Here is a 13,912-nt window from a genome sequence, read left to right as displayed (position 1 = left end):
TTCTCACACTAAATGAAACATGAGCGCACGCAACAGGTGACAAAAACAAGACAGGACACCTGTGCGAGAGTTCGGCCACACACACACCTGACACCTTAGACCAAAGTGACCAAACCTCAGCACAACATGAAGACAGCTCTCGACTCGGACGCGCAATGCAATGTTCGGGAGAGACAGACAAACTATTGACGTGAGTGCATGCAGCCAAGGTGACATAAGTGCGATGAACCCATGTCAATAACAGACAGACATGGAGCATGAGTGTCCAGATCCCGACACAGGCTGAAACCGGACCAAACAGGAAGTTCAGACCTAGACACCACACTCCAGATAAGAAACAAGACAGACCAAAGAGTGCATGGCAGGGAATATAACCGAAACTGTACGCTCACACAAAGACAGACAACGAAACTCAAGACAGACATGGGACGATGATGCCACGTTCCTGTCCTGTCAGACAAAAACCCAGAATGACAAAGTGACAGGACCATGACAATAGCAGGCAATACATAGGGCACATACACACACAGCAGAGAGAGAGAGAGAGAGAGAGAAATAGAGCGAGAGAGAGAGAGAGAGAGAGAGAAATCAAAACTGATTCACAAGGTTACTTTTTTCCCTTTTTTGTCTGTCAAAATGATGGACAGCATTTGGAATTATCCGGCAATGGTTCAAAAAATTCAGTAAATGATGGAGAACTTTCGGTTAATGCAACTCCTGCTCCCGATTTATAGCTGTGAAATACAATGTCTACATCATATCCAGCAACCTTCAATAGTTGATTCTGGAAGTCTGGAGAAAAAAGAAATTCAAAACTGAAAAAAAAAGAAGAAAAAAGAAAAAGAAAATTATCTTCTAAACAAGAATAATCGACAACATCTTTTTCTGTCATCTTGGACAGTAAATAAATAAATAAATAAATAGGTATCACTTAAAATATGTTTTTGTGTTTCATTGCCCTTTAAGTGCCCCTTTTCACTCAGGAACTGTACAAATATAGAGTAAAACAAAAAATCATATCAATTCTTATATTTTGATTATCCTACTCAAATGTATGTGACATCAAATAATCAAAAGTTAGGTCAGATGTAATCCAAAATTAATCTGAAATTAATCAATTAATAGATTACCTAAAAATATAATTCATGAGATTAAGTAATTTATTGCAATTTTAGCCATGCAATTTGTAATCAGTACCGTATTACAATTCAGAAGTAATCTACCCAGCACTGGTTAGGATACTCTCTCAGAAGGCATTTGCCTATGTAGGCAGTAAACAATGACTCTATTTGCATGCACTTAAGAAAGCGGGTTATTCCAGGGTTTTTGCAGAAAGCAGTGTTCTGAAACATCGTGTAAACGAGAATGCCTATTTCCTTACGCCGGTAAAGGGATTAAGAGAAAACGGTTTAAAACACCTAGGTTTCTCCCGGAGAAAGCTGCATATGTGGCCATGTAAACACATACGCTGCATTCTAACAGGTTTTCTGAAGCGTGTGAATGTGCGTGGAACAGACCGAATAACAAACGTCATAGGATGGAGCCCAACAACAAGTCAACAAAACATTTCTGGGAGTACAGTGGGACAAGCACATACACTATAAACTATACCCATTTATAAACACCACTGTAAAATACTGATGGTCCCTGCGCTCCTACATTGAGGGAATCCCGGAGTTTTACGTAAAGGGAAACCCCACTATTGAAGCTCAATTCCACTGCAGGTTGCAATAGAAAGGTAAGGAAACAAACACAGCAACAACTCTGGAATATCTGAAAATAAAACAAAGCAACAGAGAATAAAATAGTGAAGTCTTCCTCTGATACCATGTTTGTTATTTACACAAGCGTCATGGAGTAATTACGTTGCTCTGGAGACACGGGAGTATGTATATGGGAGTAAAGAGTACAACGCTTAAAAAATGCATGGAAACCGGAACACTGCTTTCTCGCAATAACCCACTTTCTGTTGTCCATGTAAACGTAGTCAATGAGGCAGCTAGGTTTTGAGACCGATCCCTGATCTCTGTTTATTTTTGACTGTGGATGCAGGGAAAGCAATGGTCAGATAAAACTGAGGCCCTCAGAGTTGAAAATGAGACTAACAGGGTACTTGAGATCACTCTGCTCTGATACACACATACTGTCCAATACTACAGAACAGCAGGGCATTTAGCGTCCATTTCCTTATTTGTATAACTCTGGCAGCATTAAGGAGTAAACAGAGGAAATAATAAGACTTTACTGAAGGTCCTAATCCCCTCTTGGAAAAACCGGATGAGAAAATATAATCAGAAAAGGCTGCACTGAGCAGCACTGGTACTCTTCAACAGCTGCATTAAGCAGACACTGGTAAATGGATTGAATTCCTAGAGGTCCCAATAAACCAGCACAAATGCAGTCGTAAAATGTTTGTACTCGGAGTGGGAACAAACAGTCTGTTTGGGAGCTATAAGGGATAAAAGATGATATTTCACATATAATGAAACCATGCTACAGATTGCCACTATACTTGGGTAGATGCAGTGTCCTGGAGTGTGGCATGCTGTACTTCATAAAAACAAATTTTAACAACATTTCTCTGATTCTTTATTTAAGTATTATTGTAATACAACTATGTATTTTATAAACAACATTTGTGATCTCTGGGACAGACAGTCCTTTTTTTTTTCAAATAAACATTCGTATATTTGGGCGGTGGGAGTTTTTTTTTGTGGATTTTTTTTCTCTTTTTCACCCAATTTGGAATGCCCAATTCCCAGTGCGCTTTTAAGTCCTTGTGGTCATGTAGTGATTCGCCTCAATCCGGGTGGCGGAGGATGAATACCAGTTGCCTCCGCGTCTGAGACCATCAACCCGCGCATCTTATTTCATGGCTTGTTGAGCACGTCGCCACGGAGACATAGCGCGTGTGGAGGCTTCACGCCACCCACCGCGGCATCCACGCTCAACTCACCACGCGCCCCACCGAGAACGAACCACATTATACCTACTGAGGAGGTTACCCCATGTGACTCTACCCTCCCTAGCAACAGGGCCAATTTGGTTGCTTAGGGGACCTGGCTGGAGTCACTCAGCAGGCCCTGGTTTGGTAGCCAGCGTCTTTTACCACTGAGCTACCCAGGCCCCCGGGCGGTGGGAGTTCAAATGTTACGCATGCTCCGATGAGGACATCATAGGATTATTGCATCGCATTTCATATTATCCAACAACTTATGGCATATCACATTTTTCCTCCATACTGTGCAGCCTTCATATTATGCATGCAGTTTTTATGACTTCAATATTTGTATGAAAAATTCATTTGTCCGACAGTAGGACTAAGACAACAAGTTATAAAAATTCTGTTGATAAAATTTGTGATTATAAAATTTATAGTTCCAATAACAATTTGACTTAATGAGCTTTTACAAGAGCCGTTGTAAAAAAAATGTGCGTACAGGACACAACACAAATTTCGTCATCAGCAGAGTGCTCGACCATTGAATGCGTGTGGCCTGATTTTTTGAACCGTGCATATTCTGAATGCGCAGTATGTGCATGCCCCTGGAATTATTTGCAGTAATTAATGTGTCCATAAGGTGGCAACACTGACAATTGAGCTGTCGTTGTTATGAAGAAGCACTAGAAGAAGATGTAATCACCACTAAACACCAGAGAACGAAGGTAGAAACAACAACAGTGGCTGTGCACGTCAAGAACGTGTGTAAGGTCAGGAGATCCCTGCATTTGTATAACTCGTGTCTGAAGGAATATAAAGACACCTTTATGGGTCTAAACTCCTGAAGAGAAATAGTCCAGTATCTCATAGCAGTCGTAGTGTGCATGCGCCAACTGCACAGTCAAATGAATGATACTTTGAAAGGCTAGCGTTCAACTGTATGCAGACACTAAGCATTTATGATAAAACCTACGTTTACTTTTAACTTAACTGGACTTTATGTTGGTGTAACTTTTGGTATAACTTAATCCATCATCTCCTAACTGTCATGTCTAGAGCAAGCACATGACGTTAACGTTAGCTACTAAGTTAGCAGGTATAAACTCATTAGAAAACAATCATTCCCATATAAAAGGCCTTTAAAAATGTATATGTAAGAGTCTCATCTATGTTACCATAGTCATCAGATACTCTTTAAAATGCAAGGTTGAGTGAATTTAACCAGTAATCAGTAAACTGCACTGCAGCTTGATCTTCTTGTCTCATAGTGTGTATCTTCTGTAAAATGAGATTTGTGGATGAATGCCAGAGCGCGGCAGGCTACACTAGTGATGGCGTGTGGTAGGAGAGAGGTGACGGAGTGCTTGTGTAGTTTTGGTGAGCAGGACAGCAGGGTGCTTTCATAACAGCCTTAGCATCATTAACCAGTAGGGATGATGTATGACTTACATTACCTACACCAAATGTGATGACATTAATGAAGCATTTCAAACAAAGGCCTAAGGTGTGTGTGGGAGTGTGTTTGTGTGTGTGTGTGTGTGTGTGTGTGTGTGTGTGTGTGTGTGTGTGTGTGTGAGAGAGGCAGCTGTATGAAAGAGGGGGCAGAACCTTTGTCCATCTATTGTGATAGAATTCAGGACTCCAATGAGAACTGGATTGTTTGTGTGTTGTGTGTGCATTTATATGTATGGGTTTGTAAGAGAGAGAGGGAGAGAATTTTCTAAACAATAAGCTGATATGTTGCTTGCCGACATCAAATTCTTAGGATAATGAACTATATTACTTGGCGGAAGAATGGTTTATTCCGATTATTATTAATAACACATTTAACTGTTTACTAAACATTAGTGTTTTTTATATTGCTGTTGTCGCTATATCATAACAGCAATAAGTCATGTGTTTCAATCATTTTACCACAGGTAGTAGGGTGATTTTAAGGAATACACAAGTAACATTAAACAATCCAAAAAAACAAAAAACAAAAAAAAAAAAAAATCCCCACAAATTGTTTGCCTTTTTTCCTGAGTATCAACTGAAATAAGAAGCATTGCTGAGCATGTTACAGTGCCCTTCTTTCCTCTCCTCCTGACGGCCTGGGCACAAAATGACAAAGCACAGGATAAAACAGTAATGCTAATATTGATAGTTTGTCCATTACAGGTCAGCTAACTGTCCTCCGTAACAGTTACAAAGCTGTTAGTTTCGATTTCACAAGGCCGATCAATACATGGGCATACTGTTTCAATTTTGCCTGCATTGATTTTCTCTTTAACACCACAACCCTGCAGCATTCATCCCTCTGAAAGAAGGGAAGATTTGATTTACTGAAGAAAAATTGGAGTGTGCATCACAAAGGTTTCTGCCACTGTGGGCTCCTGACACAGAAAAGATGGATGTCCCCAGGCAGGGGTGCCTCCAGCCCAGAGGAGCTCCATTAGAGATCACTGGAGCTGCTGCTGCTGGAAATGACTCACATTAGAGGAGGAGACAAAATGAGAGAGAGAGAGAGAGAGCGAGAGAGAGAGAGAGAGAGAGAGAGAGAGAGAATGTGTGATAATGGTAAAAGATGGACAAAGATGAGAAAAGAGAGAAATGGGAAAGAAAAAGGAGGAAGAGAGAAAGAAGAGAAAAAGAAACAAAGTAGAAAATATAAAGAAAAAGAAGAAGAAAAAAAAAAAAAAACACCCGAACTGTGGGTCGCCTGAATGAATAGTTGACTAATTAGACTTAAGTAAGCCATGTATAACTAAGCTGGTTTCTCACCTGACTGTGATCAAACTGGTTTCTTAGAGGGCATTTACATAAGATGCAAAAACAGCCAGACAGGATAGAGCAGAATACAAGAGTCCTGAATGCGTTTTTTAAAACTTGGTCTAAAACACAGCATCCTAAAAATGCGACACATATGGCAGGACACTCAAAAAACAGTGCAAGATATGACACAACAGCCAAAGCCGCCCCTCTGAATGTGTATGGCTGTAGCCCTGGTGCTTCAAAGGGGCTGAATATAAAGATGCACCTTTTTCTAGAGGGTTTTATGAGAGACATTATAAGATGAAAGGGGTAACTTGTATACATATGAATGGGAGAAATTGGCTGGAGAAATGTCCCAACTTACAGTTAAAAGGGCCAATCATTTTTTTGATATGAGACATCGTCTGTCTATTTACTCGATAAGGCACATGTACATAACCTGGATCAGCCTAAATCTTTCTTTTCCATGATTTAACCACTGGTGTCAGATTGTATTATTGATTTAATGAAATATGTTATTTGAATGTAATCTTACCCAACAGTTTGGGAGATTTTGGTCTTAACCAATTCAAGCAGATAGTAGCAGCACTTGCATGACTAAAAATAGCTGGTTGCAGGCTTTACAAATATGGCATCAGAGTGACCATAATTGCCATAAAGGGACAGTTTTTACTATGCAAACTGTATTAACAGCTAGAGCAAAGCACACTGTTAGCACTCAAATTAAACCACTGCCGCTAAAAATATTGAAACTAAAAATATATAGCAGAAAAAAAAGAAAAAAAAAACTATTTGACCTCATTAATCGGATAATAAATTGTTGGATGACTCATTGACCATCTAAACCCATCTCTAGTTACTGCCTCACTAGTAAAAGATTTATTTCTGCGATAACTATTCAACCGTAGTTTGCACTTAATCATATCCATGAGAGCTGTTAAAAACATTGCAATGTTCACTTTCTTTACTCTGTCCATTCATTCATTTGCTTCTTACTAGCACATTCTCTCATCTTCTGCCTGACAGTGTTTGAGTGGAACTGCTCTGAGTGCAGCAGCAGAGAGAAATTCCATGCTACATTAGCCCTACCATCAGAATGCAATGAAGGAGTATGAGAGGAAGACTCATCTGTCCTCTGAGACTCCCTGTATTCCTCTCTCTCCATCATCTCTCTTTCGGCCAGCCACTTTACTGGTGTGTCATCTACATGAAAGATCATCTGTCTTTTGATCCAAATAAACATGACCATACCGACAAATCAGAAAAAAGAGAAGGAGAGAGAGGGGAAAAGAAGGCAGCCAAAGAAAAGAAAAAATATTATGCTGTCAGCCGCCTCATTTGTGGGCACCGTGTTCATTTTGTCTTGTTTTGGCAGACAGTAACGCCACATGTTCACCTACGCCACCAGATGCGGTTGTGGGTGGTAATGGATGCACAGGTGGATGCAGCTGTCTGTCAATCTGAGATCCAATCAAAAAGGGAAAGAATATGGGGAAAAAAACAACAACAAAAAATGCCACTGACAATACACAGTGGGACTGTCCCAGATCAGTAAGTGGAGTGTGTGTGTGTGTGTGTGTGTGTGTGTGTGTGTGTGTGTGTGTGTGTGTGTGTGTGCGTGTGTGTGTGTGTACACGTGTCTCTCTTTCTTTGTTTGCCGGAGTGCAAACTCCTATGGACCTCTCTGACAATGCATCCACAAGCGAGAGAGGGAGGGAGGGAGCACGAGAGGAATGAAAGAAAGAGAGAGAGAAAATCACCTAACACCTCGAGCCTCCTGAGGACGGGACTGTTGTAAGCTGGATATTAAGACACAAATTGCATTCAATCGGGTCAGTAGGTGTCAGATGATATTAGATGCCTGCCATGGGGAAACAACAACTCCCATCAGCCAGAGAGGAAAATAATATTTTCATTTTCAGCCTTTTATTGAATGGAAACTTTGGGGAATACATCTTTATAGAGGGGAGAGCTATCAAGCTTGCAAATGTAACACTCCCAGTGCCCTGTGAGAGATCTGATTTCATTTTCATGAAGGTGAAAAAGAGAGATACTACGAGATACACTATGTGTGTTTGCATGTGTGTTGTGTCTCTTAATGCTTCACCACTGTTTTTCTCGTTTGTTATCTAAGGCATTGAAAGTCTGTCCTTTTGTCATTTCTAATAGTTTTATACCAAAACCAAGCAAACGTGTATGCCAGTCCCTCCCACCTTTACAAATCATCTGATAACATGTGAAAATAGCTGTGTAGACATGTGCTGCTGTAAGTTATATGTTGTGCTGGGAATGTGTATGTGTGCATGTCCCTATGTTTTACTCTCCTACATTTACAAACCCTCTGATAACATGTGAAAATAACCAAGTGGACATGTGCTGCTGCAGTTCGCAGGTGTTGAGGTTGTGTATGTGTGTGTGTCCCTTCTTTTACGCTCCCATTTTTATGAACCATCTGAAAACATGTAAAAAATAATTGAGTGGAAATGCGCTGCTGCAAGTTGCATTTGTGTTGGGGGTGTGCATTTGGGTGTGTGTGTTCTTTTATTTCCAGATGTTGTTCTCTCTTCTGTAGTTACCGATTCCCAGCTCTCCTGCATTTCTGCCCATGACCTTCAGGGTAATTGAGCAGAAGTATTGATGTAATGGCAGGGTCTGATTGTGATTTATTAAACGCGGTCTGAGACTGTGCCAGCGTCACCATGCGCCCATCGCATGCTATTACAGAAGTCATCAATAGCCTTGCTGCATAAAGGGCAGTAATGGGGTGAGAGCCAAGAGAGAGCAGCGAGCTCAGCCATTATATGAATGCTGAATACTGAGAGGAAAGAACAGGGAGAGAGAGAGAGCACGAAAGCTTGATACAACAAACCGCAGACAGGTCTCCAAACCTCCAGAGAACACATTTTGTTTCTACTAACACAAAGGACGAAAAGAAAGCAATTGAACAACAGAGTGAATGAGCTTCCTGGGTTTGCTGCCCTGGATCATAGAAAACCAGTGCATGATGGCATCATTAAGGAATATTTCTGTGTGTTTACAGAAATAAATACTGCTCATTATGTTTCCTTAAGTAATGGCTAGGTAACATTCACTGGCTTTCATCCCATTCCAACAGCAATGCATCATACATGGAAGCCGGAGCAATAAGACATAACCCAGGATCAGAACCATGACTGTAGGACTCCATTAAAGCCCATAATGGGTGGAAATGTAGGTTTGTAGGTTTATGAGAGACATAAACTAATAAGTGCTCAAATAATTATGGATGATTTGGTATAGGGTATTGGAGGGTCAATGCAGGTGTACTGTAAAATGCAGAGATCGCCTTGTAGTTAGTGTTGGTAATTTTCTGTATCCTTACATATGTTTGCCTCAGCTTTGAGGTAATGAAGAATAAGGTTGCATCTACATTCCCGTATTTTTATAGCATGTACTCAAGTATGAATTTGATGAAGAGCTTATTGTACTACTCAAATGTTGTTTTAAATTCTTTAGGTATGCAGGTGTGTAGTATACCTGTTTGAGGAAACTGAGGTTTTTTTTTGTGTGCTGGCTCCGCCTATCAGCTGGAGTTTATTTTTCAGAGTGGCACACCTCCGGGACAGTTTTGTGGATGAATCTACATGCTCTTTGAGTTTGTTCCACCTATTGGCTGGAGTTTGTTTTATAGATTATCTTTTGCTGTGTAATTCTGTCTCACAAAATTTGTATAGAAACACTAGATTTGAGCAAAAAGTTGTCGCGAGGGTCCTCGTAGGTGTACATGGACTGTTTGAGTTTGGAGGGATGGACGGCAGTTGGCGCTGTCATGCGTGGGGTTAATGTACACGTTTTTCTTTTTTCTTTTTGTTTTGTTTCCCGGGGGATGTTTGGGTTTTAATGGTCGCACCAATGTTGTAATGTGGTCTTTATGATCTTGTTTTTGACACACGATCAATTTTTTCTTATATGTCAAAATGTCAAATGTTAATATAAGTGGATTGTCTCTCTCCACATGGAATGTGAATGGGTTGGGGCATCCCATAAAAAGAAGGAAGGTTATTTATTTTCTTAAGCATAAGAAATATTATATAGTGTTTCTTCAAGAAGCACACCTTTCTCCGCAGGAAGCGGAAAAATTTGGAAAGATATGGGGTGGGCATTTTTTTATAGTGCTGGCTCGAGTAAGAGCAGGGGAGTCATTACACTGATAAGTAAACATCTACAATTCAAATGTCTCAAACAGAGTAAAGATAAATTATTGTTTTAGCTAAAATGTAGGGGAAAAGTCACCTAAACGTGGATGGTCAGGGCTTTTTTATACATCTTGAAGAGATGTTGCAAGCTGCTGGCACCCCTCATGATATAATATTGGGAGGAGACTTTAATATTTTGATGGACTCAGTCCTTGATCATAGTGAAGCAAAAGTGTGCAAGCCCCCTAGAGCAACATTGACGCTTCACAGGATGTGTAAAAATCTTGGTCTTACAGATATATGGAGACTTTTGAACCCATCTGGTTGGGACTATACATTTTTTACATCAGTCCATAAGATTTACTCTAGAATAGATTAGTCCCTCATTTCATCTGTTGTTGACTGCTCAATTGGAAACATTTTAGTCTCAGATCCTGCCGTAATGTGTTTAGAGGTGTTGCCACACACGGAGAAAAAGAAATCATATAGTTGCTGTTTTAATGTATCCCTTTTATAAAATCCTCAATTCCAACAAATGCTAAAGACTGAAATCAATATCTATTGTCAACTGGTCCTCAGCATCCTCTGTGGTCGTGGCCTGGGAGGCACTTAAGGCGGTTCTTAGGGGCTGGATCATACAATATGCCTCAATCACCAAAAAATCCAAAGCACAAGAACTCGTGAAAAAATTGGAAGGGAATATTAAAAGTGCCGAGGCAGAGCTGAAGCGCAGAATGTCGTCTAATGGCCTCAGAGAATTGACCCGATTGAAATACAGATATAATACTATTTTTTGCGGAAGGTGGAGTTTTGGCTATTCAGGGCAAGACAGTCATACTTTGAGTCAGGGGACAATGCAGGAAAACTTCTGGCTAGATATATAAAACAGTGAGAGTCTTTTTCTACCATTCCCTCAGTGAAATCTGCTGGTGGAGAAATATTTACCTCAGTCATTTATATTAATAATGCTTTTATTGTATTTATTTATTTATTTTTTGGATTTTTTCCCCTTTTTATCCCAATTTGGATGCCCAATTCCCAATGTGCTTTTAAGTCCTCGTGGTCGCGTAGTGATTCGCCTCAGTCTGGGTGGCAGAGGACGAATCCCAGTTGCCTCCGCATCTCAGACTGTCAACCCGCGCATCTTATCACGTGGCTTGTTGAGCGCATTGCCACGGAGACATAGTGCGTGTGGAGGCTTCATGCCATCCACCGCGGCAACCACGCACAACTCACCACACACCCCACCGAGAACGAACCAAATAATAGCAACCACGAGGAGGTTACCCCATGTGACTCTATCCTCTCTAGCAACCGGGCCAAATTGGTTACTTAGGAGACCTGGCTGGAGTCACTCAGCACGCCCTGGGATTTGAACTACCAAACTCCAGGGGTGATAGCCAGCGTCTTTACCACTGAGCTACCCAGGCCCCCCATTATATATATTAGGATATTAGAAACTTTGTGGAACAATTAGAACTCCCTAAACTGACGACTGAGCAAAAACATTCTCTTGATTCTGAGATAACCTTGGAGGAGCTTGGCGAGGTAATTAAGGCCTTGCCTACAGGCAAGCCTCCAGGGCCAGATGGCTTTCCCACTGAGTTTTTTTTTAGATCTTATGCTACAGAAATGACTCCACTTTTGCTAGAAGTTTATACGGAATCATTAAGGAATGGAAAGCTTCTGCCAACCATGACACAAGCCCGGATCAGTCTGATTCTTAAAAAAAGACAAAGATCTAAGCAAGTGTAAGAGTTACCGTCCAATTTCCCTGATCCAGCTACATGTTAAAATATTGTAAAAAAAATTGGCTAACCGACTAAGTAAAGTTATGATATCTCTTATACATATAGATCAGGTGGGGTTTATTCAGGGCCGTAACTCTTCTGATAACATTAGACGTTTCATCAATATGATGTGGTCAGTGGCAAATGATCAGACTCCGGTCGCTGCCATCTCACTTGACACCGAAAAGGCGTTTGATATGGTACAATGGGATTATCTTTTTAAGATTTTGGAAATGTATGGGTTCGGGAATACTTTTATTGGGTGGATTAAGTTACTTTATAGACACCCGGTAGTGGCGGTTCAAACAAATGGATTATTATCAAATTATTTTACTCTGGATAGGGGCACCCAGCTGGGTTGCCCTCTTTCCTCCTTATTGTTCCGTCTTGCCCTAGAACCATTAGCAGCCACGATAAGAAAGGAGGAGGAGTGGTGGTGGCGGGTGGCGTGGCACATAAGCTTTTGCCTTACTCAGATGATATTCTATTATTTGTCTCCGACCCTACTAGATCTATGCCTTGCCTCCACAGAATTATTAATTCCTTTTCTTATTTCTCAGGATACAGAGTGAATTGGTCTAAATCTGAAGCTTTGGCTCTGACAGCGTACCGCCCGATAACGGCTTTTCAGCCAGGCGCGTTCTAGTGGCCCAAACAGGGCATTAAGTATTTGGGTTTTTTATTCCTAGCAAATTTGTCTGATTTAGTTAGAGTTAATTTTGACCCTTTAATAAAAAGGTTTTCGAGTGATGTGGGCAGGTGGGCTTCATTACATTTATCTATGATTGGGAAGGTTAATGTTATTAAAATGAATTGCATTCCAAAATTCAACTACCTGCTACAATCTCTCCCTATAGAGGTATCTCTCTCTTACTTCAAGCAATTTGATAGCATAACGAAGTCCTTCATTTGGAATGGTAAACATCCCAGATTACATTTCAATAAGTTACATAGGCCGATTGACAAAGGTGGGCTAGGCCTACCAAAGATTTTGTTTTATTATTATGCATTCGGTCTCAGACATTTGGCTCATTGGTCGCTTCCACCTGAGAGAGCCCCTCCCTGGTTTTGTATTGAACAGGAAGTTCTTGCCCCTATTTTGCCATTGCAAAGCCTTTCTATTAAACTAACTGGAGAAGTTAAGTTACACCCCGTTATCTCGCATTTGCACTCGGTATGGACAAAAGTGTCCAGAGTGTTTAATTCGGACATTTATTTAAATGTTGCCTCGATCATATGGCTGAACCCAAAATTATGTATTAATAAGTCCCCTTTCTGCTGGTCAGAGTGGATTGTTTGTGAGGGAGGTTAATACACTCGGTGACCTGTATGAGAGTGGAGTGTTGAGATCCTTTGAAAATATGGTTCAACATTTTTGGATTCCCAGGTCTCAGTTCTTTATGTATTTACACTACATTTACGGAGCCACCTGCTCTGTAGTATTTTTAGGAGTAGCATACACACAGCTAAAGCAGCAGATACTCTGGGAGTGGTGATTACTGCTTTTGGAAAAGGTCTTGAGGCATCAGTGTATAACTCCCTGCTAATTCAGAGTCTGGGGGACGGAGCTTCAGCTTCTCTCAAGAGATTATGGGAGAAAGATTTAAACTTGGTATTGGAGGAGGGAGTGTGGGCTAGGATTCTAAAAAATGTCAAGTCTACATCTAGAGGGGGCCTGGGTAGCTCAGTGGTAAAATACGCTGGCTACCACCCCTGGAGTTCGCTAGTTCGCTAGTTCGAATCCCAGGGCGTGCTGAGTGACTCCAGCCAGGTCTCCTAAGCAACCAAATTGGCCCGGTTGCTAGGGAGGGTAGAGTCACATGGGGTAACCTCCTCGTGGTCGCTATAATGTGGTTTGTTCTCGGTGGGGCGCATAGTGAATTGAGCGTGGATGCCGCAGTGGGTGGCGTGAAGCCTTCACACACACTGTGGCGACGTGCTCAACAAGCCATGAAATAAGATGCGCGGGTTGATGGTCTCAGACGTGGAGGCAACTGGTATTCATCCTCCACCACCCGGATTGAGGCAAATCACTATGCGACCACCAGGACTTAGAGCACATTGGGAATTGGGCATTCCAAATTGGGAGAAAAAGGGGAAAAATCCCCCCCCCCCCAAAAAAAGTCTACATCTAGAGATGCAAGGGTGCACCTTATGCAATTTAAGATTTTACATCAATTCTATTGGACCCCCTCTAGATTGTATAGGCTTGGTTTTAAAGACACACCCACCTGCTGGCAATGCCAATCAGA

General features: G+C 41.2%; 1 protein-coding gene across 1 annotated transcript in view; it reads right to left on the bottom strand.

Annotated features, from left to right (window-relative positions):
* Nucleotides 1–13,912, bottom strand: part of LOC127443554 (lipopolysaccharide-responsive and beige-like anchor protein) — a 309,792-nt gene that overhangs the window by 187,714 nt on the left and 108,166 nt on the right. Inside the window, 1 exon segment of the mRNA XM_051702239.1 lies at nt 5,705–5,708. Coding sequence (XP_051558199.1) covers nt 5,705–5,708 — 4 coding nt within the window.

Source organism: Myxocyprinus asiaticus, chromosome 7 (assembly GCF_019703515.2).
Source record: "Myxocyprinus asiaticus isolate MX2 ecotype Aquarium Trade chromosome 7, UBuf_Myxa_2, whole genome shotgun sequence".
In the NCBI taxonomy this organism is placed as follows: Eukaryota; Metazoa; Chordata; class Actinopteri; order Cypriniformes; family Catostomidae; genus Myxocyprinus; species Myxocyprinus asiaticus.
Note: the sequence above shows the minus strand (reverse complement) of the source record. Positions and strands in the feature narration are given on the sequence as shown.